Here is a 14,681-nt window from a genome sequence, read left to right as displayed (position 1 = left end):
GCAGGAACCAGGGCACCTGCTGTGCCTAAATTGAGCAGGCTCATTCCACTACGCTGAGAGCTCACCTCTACCTACAGCATTCGACACATGCCTGGGAGATGATCGTAGCTAACATTGACTACGCACAAAGCGCTCCCATCTGTGCTAAATAAATGCATCTCCGTAGGGGGCTCCGCCGACCCTTTAGGAGGCAGGCGGCTTTACCATCTTCCGAGAGGTTCACTCCCTCAACGTCGCTCATCTAGCGTGGGACACGCTGAGAGCCAAGAGATTTCTATCTCATCCGTTTTTCTCGCTTTCCCCCAGGCCAGCTGCAGGCAGAGGGAGTCTAGGACTTCAAAGCCCGCACACCTGCGCCCTCTGGGTTCCCAAGACAAGGACGGCTGTAACAGCAGGTGGCGAGCCTGTCCCCTTCTCCAGCGACTCAGGGCCGCGGGCTCCGAGGAGGCCGGAGGCGTGCGGAGTCGCCATTGAGCTAAGCGGGCTGGGGGAGCCTGGCACCTGCCTCCCTTCCTACGCAAACCTTGGTATCGGCGCTGGGGTCCCCTCGAGACTCTGGGAGCTGTGCGTTTCTGCACTGCTGGAGTGGAACTCAGGGCCTTGCTCACACTGAGCACCGAGGCTTCGGAGCTAATGGCAGAGGCCAAGGTTGGAAAGCCCCTCCGATTCAGTCTAGAACTTTCCAACCATGCCCAAGCCACCTTGATCGCGTACCCAGCCCCGGCCGCGTGATTTCTCCTACTCCGCAGCACTGACGAAGCGCGCCGCTCGGAACGGGAGAAAGCCCGATTCGCACGTAGCCTGACATCAGCCCCCACTGTGACACTTTGTTCCGGCGTCTGTAGGCGACAGACGCCCAGAGAGGGGAAGAGCCTGGCCGGAAGCAGCAGTGCCAGGAGCAGAGTAGGACCCAGGTCCTCATACGTCATGCGTAACGTCACCAGAGCCCCGCCCCCAGGTCGGCGACTATACGCGATCCCCCGGGAGCTCGCGAGGCATCCTTGCTCCCTTCTTCGCCCAAACAGATCCTCTGGCCCCTCTGGGTGTGCGCAAGGGGCAAACTGAAGCCGGGAGTGTCTGTGAAATTCTTTCCTTACTCCACACCTCACGGACAGCAAAGCTGTTTCCCTCCCCTCTGAGCTGCACGGAACAGCAGGGAAAGACGGGGGAAAGGGGAGGGAACCGAAGGCAAGGTTTGAAAAGCCGGCGGACTCTGCCACACTCAAGATGGCGGCGCAGCCGTGGCGAGGTCCCTCAGAGGCGGTACCAGCGCATGCGCAGCGCGGAGTCCCGGGCCGGGACACAAGATGGCGGCAGCGGCACTGGGGAGGGCGAGGCGGAGGCGGCAAAACGGGCGGTCGAGCAGAACGTGTAGCCGCATCCCCTCGAGTCCGCTCTGGGCAGGTAAGAGCCCCAGGAAGCCATGGTCTCGCCGCGAGCCGTGCCAGGGTCCGGGAGTCTGAAGCTGGGTGGCGGTGGCCCCTCCGGCGCTTTCCACTCGAGGCTGCCGCTGGCCCGGTCTCTTTCGCCGCCGCCATCTTAGGCCCGCGGGTGGGCAGCTGGGCCGGTGGCCTGGGTGAAGGAGATGGGCCCGGAGAGCGCGGGCGGAGCGGCCTCCAGGGTCCCTCCGCTGCTGCCGCCGCCACCGCCTTTGTGTCGGGCTCCGACTCTGAGTCGCCTCAGCCCGGGGGCGGGAGCGCGCGGCAGGGCGGGGGGCGGAGCCCGGGAGATGGGCCGGCGCGCGCGCGCCAAACAGCCCGCCCCCTCTGGGGTAGGGGTGAGGGGCAGGTGCACGCGCACTGGGAATCCACCTTCGCGCGCCCTCGCGCGACTCCCTGCAGGTCCAAAGAATTCTGATTGGTACACTACTGAGACGATCCCGCCCCGTCTTCCTCCAATCCCGGAATTGGATTCTTATTTCGGGTGGGTTCCTGTGGTTGTGGACGTACAGATACTTGTATTTAGGTTGCCTATGCTGCTTCAGCTGCAGGTTGCGTGGGTTCTGGAAGCCACGGGCTAAATCAAAATAACTTAGTAGCAGCCATCTCGTACTGAGTGGACAGTGTCCTGGATTCTATGCATAGAGGATCAGCGTCTGCCCTGTAAGCTGGGAGACAGTGGAGGGCTTGGAACTTGGATTTTTTTTCTAACCCCACATCAGGTTCTTCAGCCACAAACCTACTGCATCCAAGTCTCACAGCAAATTTATTATTATAAAGTTTATTTTATTTGTGGTGCTGGGGCTCAAACGCAGGGCCTCAGGAGTGCTAGGCAGGCTTTCTACCTCAGAGCTGCGCTTATACCCACCTCCCCACAACGAATTTAAATCGGTAAAATTTTCAAGCGATGCAAAGTGGGGAAAAAAAAATCGTGGTCTCCTTAGCTTACCTTTGAATGTGTTTAAAAATTACAAATTCTTTTGTACCTTCCCTCCCTATTTCTGGCTTATAAAATGTGGAGTACATGAATCCTGTTTTTTTGTTTTGTTTTGTTTTGTTTTGTTTTGTTTTTAACAAACCCCTTGATGATTCTGATGCACAGCCTGTTTTGGAAATACGGTACTGCAATGTCCCCATTTGACCTCACACTGAACCACGATACTTGTGACTTGCTCGAAGTGCATCTGTGTTGTGCTTCAATATCACAGCACGTTTCTTGGGAATAATAATTTTCAATAAAGGTGAACAAGATGTGTAATGTGTTTGCATGTTATTTTTCTCAAGACATTTATTCAAAGTGTCTCTTTCAGGGTGGGGAGTTTGGGATGGTGCCCCTCATATTTACCATATGTATTTGTTTACTTCTGGTCTAAGGGTACTTTGGTTGGTAGGACCAGCTGTATAATTTGTGGGGCCCAAAGTGCAAAATGAAAGCATAGACCCTTTGTTTGAAAATTACTAAAAGCAGGCAACCCTTTTGGGACCCCCTTCGGTCTCTCAGGAGCTATTCACCATTCCTATTCCCCAGTGAATTTCCCTACTCTTAAAAAAAAAAATTACTAAAAGCTGAGTATGGTGACATGAACCTGTACTCTGAGCTATTCAAGAAGCTGAGGCAAGAAGATGGCTTGATTCCAGGAGTTGAAGACCAGCCTGTACAACTTAGCAATACCCTGTGTCAAATAAATAAGTGAATGGATGGATGTGCAGCTCAGTGGTAGAGCACTTGCTTAGCTCAAGGCCCTGGCTTTGATCCCCAGCATTACCAAAAGAATCAAGATGGTGACATCAAAGCATTAAACCCAGCCCTGGGCCACCCTGGTATAGGAACCGTATGCAGCCATGCAAGAAAAGCCCACGGGGGTGCACCTATTGTTTAGAAGGCTTGAGAAGTCCTGTTTTCATCCCCCAAATCTCCAGATCCCCCTGTGCAACCCTGTCCTGGATGCTTCCAGCATACTCTGTGTCATTGCCCCTCTGGCTATGCAACATTCACACGATCAGTGACTCTCTTCTTCTGTTTGCTCTCCAGCTGCTGATTCAAGAAGTCCTCTGGGCCCCTGTCTGCTCCAGTGCTGACCAGCCCACTCACTTGTGCTGAGCCTTTCTGCAGGCTCCCCCTTGCCTCTGTTGGACCCTGAAAAGTGGGAGTCAGTCCGGCTGGAGAAGAAAACCCTCTCATGCTAACCTTGCAGACCCCAGAGGGTGAGAGAAAGGGAGTCTTCATTCAATCTTAAAATGTACGGGCTAAGCCCGAAAGGAATATTTCCAGATCTCATTGTTACCAAGGCCCTCTTTGATGTACATATGTCCTGTTGCCCCTGCATTTTATATCTGCTGAACTGTACCAATGAAGTAACCTTTCATTTTTCCCTTCCAAATGAACAAAGACATCTATGATTGAGTGTACAATAAAATCAATGTCCCAATGATTCCTATGATGTTGTTAACAGCCAATCAGCGCTCCTGATCAGCATGAGCTAATCAGTGTGGCCACAATGGGTTGGTAAATTTCAGCATGCAAAAATACTGTTTAAATTTGCCTTTGTGTTCTTTTTTATACCTTTGTGTTCTTATTGTGGGTAAAAGTTTGATTTCTCATGGGTGTTGTGACATACTGAAAATAATTTTAGCATCACTAATCTGATCTCACTTGACACCCCAGGAGTCTAACAGCTCTAGGTGGGAACCACTTTGGCCATTGAGGCTTTTGCTGGGTGTGCTTTAGGTGAGGGTAGTGAGGAATTCAACCTTAAAGGACCAGGCCTCCTTGCTGATAGTTTTCACATGGGGCTTCTGAAGGACTGAATTAGATCATCCTTTTTTTCACCAATTCTTTTTTTTTTTTAATTTATTTATTTATTTATTTATTTTGGGTTTTTTTCCGGTACCAGGAATTGAACTCACGACCTTGCGCTTGCCAGGCAGGCGCTGTGCCGCTGAGCTAAATCCCCAGCCCCATCACTGATACTTTTAGCAAGATAGGTTCCTGCCTGTAGTGTAAAAGGGGTGATCAGTTAGATACCATGCCCCTTGCCCAGCTGTGCTTTGCTTCATTTAGACTACTGGATAGAAGCAGTAAACTATCTCTTCCAAGAGAAAAAGTTACCACTCCTTGCAGGATTGGCTTTGCAAGGGCAGACCCTGTTCTGGCTTTGCCACTTTGAGTGTTTGTAAATGTTTGTAGAGTTAGTGGAGCTCATGTTGGGTCCAAATACCATGCCACGCTCTGGAGAGATGCCTTGGAACCAGATCCTATCCTGGAATTGCTGACAGACTAATGAGGCAAACCCAGTTGATAAACCAAACTATCTGAGTGCTACAGTGGTGGTGGTGATGGCCCTGACTAGTGGTTTAGGGTGGTAGGGGGGAGGTGGCAATCAAGGAGGGTTCCCTGGGGGATGTGAGCCCATGGGCAAGCCAGGTGGAGAACTGGGGCAAGGTATTTTATTTTATTTTATTTTTTATTTTTTTGTTTTTTTCTGGTATCGGGAATCGAACTCACGACCTTGTGCTTGCCAGGCAGGCGCTGTGCCGCTGAGCTAAATCCCCAGCCCCTGGGGCAAGGTATTTTAGGCAGAAAGATCAGTAGGAGGGTACCCACTTTTCTATTGAGGGATTGCATCTTAGATCCTAGGGCGGTCACCTGTGGCATTGTGCTGGCCCTCAGGAGAGGTTGGGGTTGGATTTTTCACCTGGGGTGTTCCCCAGGGTCCTCAGTTGTAATTGGTGGGTGAGATGGAGCTGACAATCTTCCATTTGTTGTGGCAGGTCCCTTGAGGGTGCTAAGATGGCCAATGAGAATCATGGCAGTCCCCGGGAGGAAGCATCCTTGCTGAGTCACTCTCCAGGCACCTCCAATCAGAGCCAGCCCTGTTCTCCAAAGCCCGTCCGCCTGGTACAGGACCTCCCAGGTACTGGTGGGAGCTGTGATGGGTGGTGGGGTAGAAGGGTACTCTGAGAGCACTCATGACCTTGGCTGGGTTCCATGCTTATTTGCAGAGGAGCTTGTGCACGCGGGCTGGGAGAAGTGCTGGAGCCGGAGGGAGAATCGTCCCTACTACTTCAACCGATTCACCAACCAGTCCCTGTGGGAGATGCCTGTGTTGGGCCAGCACGATGTGATTGTGAGTGCCAGCCTAGGGCAGGGGTCTCAGCAGCCTCTGGCATGTGAGCCTTCTCCAGACATACCCTGTGCAGCTGTTCTGTGCCTAGCCCTGTGCTGATACCAGCAGTTAGAGCAACAAGAGAGAGATAGCCAGTCCCTGCCCTCATGTAACTTACGCTCAACAGAAAGCTGACAAATTGGTGATTATAGTAGTATAGCATAGTGAACTCATTCTATATGTGGGGCTCTGGGCCAGTGAGACGCTACCTTCTTGGCATGCTCAAGTCTACTAGAGGGGAGGGATATGAGGGTCACAGTTGTGGCACTTGTGTGAAGAATGGTGTTAGAGGACATTAGCCATCCTGACCTGGTCTGGGGAGATGAGAGGACAGGAAGAGCTTCTCTGAGAGTGAGTGTTGAAAGTGAGGTTAGTTAGGAAGAGTGGTCTAGGAACTGGGATGTTCGTATGAGGAGAAAGTACAGACTCGCTGTCTAGTGGGATGGAGCTTTTGAGTCCTTCTCAGCTGGGGCAGCCTTTATCCGGTATAACCAAGCCAGGAGGCACCCCCGTCATGCAGGTGAAGAGGGGAAATGCCCAGCCCAAGGCTTTGCGGCTGTCAGTAGGTAGAGCAGAATTTGCACCCGGATGTAATTTCAGGGACACTGCTCACTACCTCATGTACTCTGAGGTTCCATCCACATGGCCTTACTCTTTTGGAGATAAGCACTTCTTGAGTTTTTCCTTCATTCCTGATTTGTTTGCTTATAATATCTGGGACTGAGCTCAGACCTGTTGGATAAGTGCCTTCCCACTGAGCTACATCCCCAACTCTCACTCGTCTCTTAAGGAAAATAAACATGTTTGAGTGTCAGTCTTACACCATATGCTATGCTAAGCATATACACTGAGTCATATAATCTCAGTGGGAGGTAGGGCTTAGCATGGCCATTTTTTTTTTATTAAATTTTAAAACTTTTTTTTTTTTTTTTGCCTTTTTGAGACAGGGTCTTGTTATGCAGTTCAGGCTGGCCTGGAGCTCACTTTGTAGCCCAGGCTGGCCTCAAACTCATGATGATCCTCATGACTCAGCCTCCCAAGTGCTGGGATTACAGATGTGCCCCACCACACCCAGCAGCTTTTTGGTTTTTTGAGATAGGGTCTTGCTATGTAGCTCAGACCAGCCTTGAGCTCACTATGTAGTTCAGGCTAACCTTGAACTCTCGGTGATCCTCCTACCTTAGCTCCTTGAGTGCTGGGATTATAGGCATGTGCCACCACTCCTGGCTAGCATGGCCTATTTATTTATTTATTTATTTATTTATTTTTTATCTTTTTGAGACAGAGTCTCACTATGCAGTTCAGGCTGGTCTTCAACTCACTTTGTAGCCCAGGTTGGCCTCAAACTTGCAGTGATCCTCCTGCTTCAGCCTCCCGAGTGCTGGGATTATAGGCTTGCACCACCATGCCTGGCCTTAGCATGGGCATTTTAAAGGTGAAGGAATTAGGAAGGGAATAGCTCACCTGAGGCCACACAGTTGCCAGTAGTAGGCAGGAGCAGAGTGCAGTGTCTGCATCCCAGCCCTCTGTGCTCTTCTCTGAGGAGTAGGAGCAGTAGTGAGAGGGCAGCTGGGTGTGGTGGTGCATGCGTATAATCCCAGCACTTGGGAGGCTGAAGCAGGAAAATTGTTGAGAGTTCAAGACCAGCCTGGGCTACAAAGTGAGCTCAAGGCCAGTCTGAACTACATAGTGAGACTGTCTCAAAAAAGACCAAAAAAAAAAAAAAAAAGAAAGGAGTGGGAGGGCATAAGGATTCCAAAGTACTGGGGCTTCTAAGCCCCAGTTCTGGTTGCAACTCTACTGGTCTCCCTTCACCAGTCGGACCCTTTGGGGTTGAACGCAACCCCACTGCCCCAAGACTCAAGCTTGGTGGAAACCCCCCCGGCTGAGAACAAGGCCAGAAAGAGGCAGCTCTCGGAAGAGCAGCCAAGCGGCAATGGTGTGAAGAAGCCCAAGGTGAGCTTCCGGGTGGTCAGGACCTGGCTGGTAAGCAGCCAACTCAGGTAGGCAGCCAGCCAGCAGGCTCCCTGAAAGGGACGGGCATCGGCAGCTGGCCAGGAGGGGGGCCCTGGATGCATTCACCAGCTGTGTAGTGTTGAAGCCTGTCGCTAGATTTAACCAATGCTGTTGTGACTCTTGCTCCAGATTGAAATCCCTGTGACATCCACAGGCCAGTCAGTGCCTAGTTCCCCCAGTATCCCAGGAACACCAACCCTGAAGATTTGGGGTGCATCCCCTGAAGATAAACAGCAAGCAGTTCTCCTCCGACCAACTGAGTGAGTCCCTGCTGAGTTGGAGGCACCCGTTGCCGGTGGCCAGCCTGCCTGGAACTAGGTTTTGCCAGGCAGGTCACATTCATTGATCCTGTCTCTGCCCCAAGGGTGTACTGGGACCTGGACATCCAGACCAATGCTGTCATCAAGTACCGGGGCCCTTCGGAGGTACTGCCCCCTCATCCAGAAGTGGAGCTGCTCCGTTCCCAGCTCATCCTGAAGCTTCGACAGCACTACCGGGAGCTTTGCCAGCAGCGAGAAGGTAGCTGCCTCCTGGCCCTCAGCCCCCCTGGTTTCCAGCCATTGTTAGAAAGAGCTGGGGCTTTAGTACATCGACTTAGGGATGGCTCAGGGGAGTCCACTGGTGCAGATCATGTACTGTGGAGTGAAAGAGAGCTGTTGGCATTCTGGCTCAATTAACCACTGACTGTGATCCTGGGCTCACTGCTTAGCCCCTTTGCACTTTGGTTCCTTGTCTGTAAGACATAGTAAGAGTGCATAAAGGGTGGCTGCAGTTGACTGCCATGTACTGTCAGTACTTTTTACATATGTGTAGTGTGTAAAGCTGCCTGCTGAAATACAGACCTCTCTCCTTTTGACTCTGTGTAATATTTATTAACAGTCTTGGTAAAACTAGTGATTCTCAGAATAAACCTTGGGAAATAAGGCCTAGCAAATAAGCTTCTGAAGCCGGGCTTGGTGGCACACTCCTGTAATCCCAGCCTTCTGGGAGACTGAGGCAGGAAGATTGCAAGTTTGAGCAACAACTTAACTAAAATTATCTCAAAATAAAATATAAAAGGCTGGGGACATAGTACAGTATAAAGGTTCTAGCTTCAACCCCTGGGGTTACACATACAAAAGAAAGTTTCTTAAGTATTGAGGCCATGTTTTATTTACTGCCGGCATGGTGCCTCCATGTGCCACGCCCAGAGTGGAGCCTGTAACTACATCTAGGCCCTCCCCATTTCTCTGGTCTTGCAGGCATTGAGCCTCCTCGGGAATCCTTCAACCGCTGGATGCTAGAGCGCAAGGTGGTGGACAAAGGGTCTGACCCCTTGTTGCCTAGCAACTGTGAACCAGTCGTGTCACCTTCCATGTTTCGTGAAATCATGAATGACATTCCCATCAGGTACAGCCCTGTGGCTGGGTGGTGTTGTCTCTGTGCCCAGATAAGTATAGAAGAACCCCAACTCTGTCCACTCTCACCTAGGTTATCCCGAATCAAGTTCCGGGAAGAAGCCAAGCGCCTGCTTTTTAAGTACGCAGAGGCTGCCAGACGGCTCATCGAGTCCAGGTTTGGCTCTCTGCCGCATGAAAGACAGATCCATGTGGGGAAGTCATATGCCAGCTTCTCCCCTTACCTCCTCTGGACTCCGACCTTGCTCCCAGATACAGAACAGGGTCTAGAATGTAGGCCTAGGAGCAATGCCGATGATACCAGTGAAGTGGAATGGGAAGAGGGTGGAGCGGACACCTCAACAGCTGGGTCCTGCATATAACTGAGCCCTCTTTCCTTGCCCTTGACTGGCAGGAGTGCTTCCCCCGATAGCAGGAAGGTGGTCAAGTGGAACGTGGAAGATACCTTCAGCTGGCTCCGGAAGGACCACTCGGCCTCCAAGGAGGACTACATGGTGAGTGAGCTCTGGGGTGAGACCAGCTGAAAGGCGCTGTGGCCACTTTACCCAGGAATTCTGCGCTTCCTGGCCAGTTTCCCATAGCGGACCTTGACATTTATCAGTTCCTGGCCTCTTTCTTTTTTGTTTTTTTTTTCCGATATCAGGAATTGAACTTACGACCTTGCGCTTGCCAGGCAGGCGCTGTGCCACTGAGCTAAATCCCCAGCCCAAGTTCCTGGCCTCTTGACTGGAGATGTTTGTCTGTTTTTCTCAGAAAACATTTCCATAAATATTCTTAATGGAATCTTAGGTGTGGGCACACAAATAGCTATCTTTTCAACTTAATGAATCTTCAACATCTCTTCTGAAAAAAAAAAAAAAAAAAAAACTCTTGAGTAGATTTTTGGCAGCAGATTGACAAACTGCTTTTGTGTATGTGTATTCACATTAGTTAAAAGCAACCATCAGGTGGGGTGTGTTGGCATTCACCTGTTATCCTAGCAATCAGGAGGCTGAGGTAGGAGTATCACTATGAGTTTGAGACCAGCCTGGGCTACATAGTGAGTTCAAGACCAGCCTGAACTACATAGCAAGATCCGGTCTCACAAAACAAAACAAACACAAAGAAAGAAAAGCTACTACCAGATACCATTTTTATTATCATTATTTTTCTGGTACTAGGAATCAAACTCAGGACGTTGCGCTTGCTAGGCAGGCACTTGTACGGCTGAGCTATATCCCCTCTTGCTTTTAAATATGTCCAGAACAATTCTGTGTTCTGGTCAAAACCTGTCACGTCTTAACCCCTTCCACCAGCACTAGCAATGGGCTTTCTTTTCAGGACCATTTTTCACAAGAGACAAGGTTTCGTACCTCATGGTAGTAACTGTGTGCTTGACACGTAGAGAGTAACAAAGGTAGGTGTACGCACTAGCCAGAGTGACTCACTTTCATTCTTTAGTTTCACAGATGTGATTCAGCAAAATTACAAATGCCTGCAGGCATCTTTGCAAGTAACTAAAAGCTTAACTTCTATGTCTGTACCAACTGAACGAGCTCCATTTTGTGATCACCTCTCCCTCATAGGGTGCAAATGCTATAAACCAGGACTGTGCCTGGTTTGTGTTTTCCCAGTAATTACCATTACTATCACAATGTAAGCCCAACAAAAATTCCTGGCATTTACTGAACACACTTGTATGCCAGGGACTTGGTAAACCCTGAAAGAGAATGACTGCATTTAATATTTAAACTGTCTTAGGTATTTTGTGTTCCCTTGACAGTTGAGGAATGAGGTTCAGAGAAACCGAGGTATTAGTCCAAGGGACATAGGTAGTAAGTAGCACAGCAAGTTTCAAAATGAAGACTGCTGAAATTCTATAGCCCTGCAGTTATATGCCAATCCTGCTGAGGCCCTTTGGCCTCCACAAGTGTTCTGATCAGGAGTTTCCTCCAGGACCGCCTGGAGCACCTGCGGAGGCAGTGTGGCCCTCATGTCTCTGCTGCAGCCAAGGACTCTGTGGAAGGCATCTGCAGTAAGATCTACCACATCTCCCTGGAGTATGTCAAACGCATCCGAGAGAAGCACCTGGCCATCCTCAAGGAGAACAACATTCCAGGTAGGGGCAAGGTAGTGGGGAGCTAGCAGTGAAACCATCACCTTTGTCCAGGGCCATGACTGAAGAACAAAGAATGGTGAGCCTCAAGCCAGGCACTGGTTTGGGGAACCAGTTTCTCCCAGTGGTGTGTTCAGGCAAACCTGCTGTCCCCTTTGGCTAGGGCAATTCAGCACTCCTCTGGGACACAGGAAGAAGTGATGAGAAAGGGAAACAAGTTGATGGGGAAAGACAGGCCAGTAATAAGTAGATGGACCTGGACTTACATCCACTCTCTGGAAGACTTTCTCCAGAATGAGGTATAATAATACCTGACTATTCCTAAGTAACTCAAGTCAACTGCTTGGCCCCCAAAGATCTGCACATTGTAACTCCCGAGTTACAATGAGTAGCGCACCTTCCATACTTCTGCTCAGCAGCAACACTCACAGGCCTCAGCCTGCTTTTCTACCAGGTCCCAAGGCACAGCAAATGAGGTCAGCCTCGGTGTTGGGCCTATGGACACAGGCCGTCATTTCTGCCCTTATAACTGCCTGGTGGTTTCCTTTAGTTTTTAATGGCTCTTTGTTGTCTTTGTAAAGAACTGGTTTATGCCAGTTTGCTGATCTGTAGAATGAGACTTCCTCTGTATAAGGCACCAGGTACACAGTAGGTACTGAGGGGGTCTGGGCCACTGGCCCCTCACGGCTGTCCCTGTCCACAGAGGAGGTGGAAGCCTCTGAGCTGGACCCCCGTCTGGTGTACTGCTACCCACTGCGGCTGGCTGTGCCTGCACCCCCCATGCCCAACGTGGAGATGCATGTGGAGAATAACATGGTCTGCATCCGGTACAAGGGAGAAATGGTCAAGGTCAGCCGCAACTACTTCAGCAAGCTGGTAAGAGCTGCTGGGACGAGGGCCTAGATGCTAGCACAGGTTGGGGCTGGCATCTTTCTTGCCTCAGGAGTCCAGAAGCAGGTGATAAGGCTATGGGACCACTCCTAAAGACAGCACTTTCTGTCCTACAGTGGCTCCTTTATCGATACAGCTGCATTGATGACTCGATCTTTGAGAGGTTCCTGCCCCGGGTCTGGTGCCTTCTCCGGCGGTACCAGGTACGGGCCTGGGGCAGCAGGTGGAGGGCTTCCCTGGGGGAGTAGGGACGTTCAGCCTGATGCTGACTGTGGCCATTCTACAGATGATGTTTGGTGTGGGCCTCTATGAGGGGACTGGCCTTCAGGGATCGCTGCCTGTGCACGTCTTTGAGGCCCTCCATCGACTCTTTGGCGTCAGCTTTGAGTGTTTCGCCTCACCTCTCAACTGCTACTTCCGCCAGTACTGTTCTGCCTTCCCTGACACAGATGGCTACTTTGGCTCCCGCGGGTGAGAGCCAGGGGCTGGTGGACCCCCTCTTGCCCTTGCATGGGAAGCTGTCTCCACAGCACAGGTTGTATCAGCCTGCTCCTTCCTGATGTTTTATGTCTTTAGCGTTAGGTAACCTTGGGGTTAGTTGCTGTCTCCACTACTTATCAGCCATGTGACCTTGGACATGTTGCTTAACCTCTGGAAGCCTCAGCTTTTTTGGCCCTGTGGGCTTTTTGTGAGGAAATTGGTTCAGGTGTGGAATAGGATCACCTGACTGCAGGCACTGGGAAATGAGAAGCATAGTGCAGGCCTCAGAGACCTCACATTCAGCTAGTGGGCGGTGAGGAACACAGGTGAAAGGGAGGCTGTCTCCAGAGGAAAAGGTGTCCAGGCTGTCCAGAGGCCCAAAGCTCAGTAGCTGGGGGAGTCTTGGGTGTGGCCTGTGCTGTGGTGGCAGCAAGCTCAGAACTCATTTGAACTCCAGCTCCCCCAGCTTGGTGGACAGTGGCATCCAAGCCTGAGCCTCTGTCCTCATCCATTCAGTGGACATGATCATTCCTTGTCCCAGGACAAATGAAGTGTGAATATTAGCCTTTGGCCTAACCGTGGCCATCTTTTTAGCATAGCTGCTCAAGGGTGAAGTGGCATCCATTTCTGTTGAGGGACAGGTCCTGAAGGGACTTAGAATGCTTGCCTCTGCCCTCAGACCTTGCCTGGACTTTGCCCCACTGAGTGGTTCCTTTGAGGCCAACCCACCATTCTGCGAGGAGCTCATGGATGCTATGGTCTCTCACTTTGAGGTGGGTGTGGGTTTCTCGCTTTGATGGGGGGAGGGGACAGGGAGAATTGGGGCAGCCCCAGATGTCCACCCTGTGCTTCCTTCCACAGAAACTGCTGGAGAGCTCATTGGAGCCCCTGTCCTTCATTGTGTTCATCCCTGAGTGGCGGGAACCCCCCACACCAGCGCTCACCCGCATGGAGCAGAGCCGCTTCAAACGCCACCAGCTGGTCTTGCCCGCCTTTGAGCATGAGTACCGCAGTGGCTCCCAGCATGTCTGCAAGAAGTGGGTGCTTGGGGAGGGCAGGGGAAGGAGGGGCAGGGCTGGCCAGGCCAGGCCAATCAGGCCAGGCCCAGGCCCAGCCCCGGCCCACCCTGAGCAGCTGCCTTTGTCTGCAGGGAGGAAATGCACTACAAGGCCGTCCACAACACAGCCGTGCTCTTCCTACAGAATGACCCTGGCTTTGCCAAATGGGGGCCGACGCCTGAGCGGCTGCAAGAGTTAAACACCGCTTACCGGCAGTCAGGCCGCAGCCATGGCTCCAGCTCTTCCTCATCCTCCTCCTCAGAAGCCAAGGACCGGGACTCTAACCGAGAGCAGGGCCCTAGCCGAGAGCCTCACCCAACTTAACATACCCTGCGGGGAGGAGGAGCCCCGGGGGTGCTGGTATGGACTGCTGGGACTCGGGCTTCTGGAGGCTGAATGAACTCCAGGACCCCTCCTGGGCTGGCAGCAGGACTTGGGCTGCCACTGACATAGGAATATTACGGCCCTGCCGGGGCTCCCCCTCCCTGCCCCTTTTCCCACACCCAACCTTAGACTCACTCTAAGTCCTTTGTAAATAGGCCCAATGCCTTCCCAACCCCATGCTGACCTTGTCGCCACCTTGTTTCATTTGTAAAAGGAAATACATAAACCCCCTAAGAATGTGTGAGGGTCTTGAGGGCAGAGAAGGTTGAAAACCTGGAGCCACTCTGGATCACTAACCCCCACACCCAAGGGTTATTGGGTATGGGGGTTAGTGATCCTCTCCTGACTCCTGGGCCTCTGTACCACATCCCAGAGACCCCACACAACTGGGGCCCTGGTGGCTTCTGCCTGTGCTCAGCAGATTGGAAGAGTCCAGGGCCTGTGCCATCTAGCTACAAGCTTCTCTAGCCGGGTCAATCCACATACCTCTGGAGATGAGGACCAGTAACTGTGCCCTGTGTCCTGGTAGACAGACAGACTTGCTGTGCCTCAAAGAGCCACCCCTTTGAGCAGGCACTCAGGAGGCAGCCTTGTAGCCACTGTACACTTCAGGGTACAGGGCTTACTCTCAGCAACTTTAGGCGGGAAGTCTGGGGCAGAAGCAGGTCTAGAGGTGCTTGGCAGGGCTTTCCCCAGCTCAGCTCTCCTAGGATGAGGCCTCTGCATCAGGGCATTGCCCTGAAGTGGGACCACTG

General features: G+C 51.7%; 1 protein-coding gene across 2 annotated transcripts; it reads left to right on the top strand.

Moving 5' to 3' along the window:
• Nucleotides 1-997: 997 nt before the first annotated feature.
• Pcif1 (PDX1 C-terminal inhibiting factor 1) lies at nt 998-14,163 on the top strand. 2 transcript variants are annotated; one of them, XM_005392398.2, is made up of 17 exons: nt 998-1,404; nt 3,472-3,679; nt 5,211-5,353; nt 5,442-5,566; nt 7,424-7,561; nt 7,751-7,881; nt 7,986-8,140; nt 8,863-9,010; nt 9,092-9,175; nt 9,413-9,512; nt 10,954-11,116; nt 11,817-11,989; nt 12,121-12,207; nt 12,291-12,475; nt 13,164-13,257; nt 13,346-13,521; nt 13,635-14,163. In XM_005392398.2, coding segments are annotated over exons 2-17 (2,136 nt in total). In that variant the 5' UTR covers nt 998-1,404; nt 3,472-3,677; the 3' UTR covers nt 13,867-14,163. The 2 variants fall into 2 exon arrangements, with proteins under 2 accessions (XP_005392455.1, XP_005392456.1); XM_005392399.2 differs by having other exon boundaries at nt 999-1,404; nt 3,472-3,644.
• The last annotated feature ends 518 nt before the right edge of the window (nt 14,164-14,681 follow it).

Source organism: Chinchilla lanigera, unplaced genomic scaffold, assembly GCF_000276665.1.
Source record: "Chinchilla lanigera isolate Chin_1 unplaced genomic scaffold, ChiLan1.0 scaffold00044, whole genome shotgun sequence".
Lineage (NCBI taxonomy): Eukaryota > Metazoa > Chordata > Mammalia > Rodentia > Chinchillidae > Chinchilla > Chinchilla lanigera.
The sequence above is the reverse complement of the archived record's forward strand: the minus strand, read 5'-3'. Positions and strand labels throughout refer to the sequence as shown.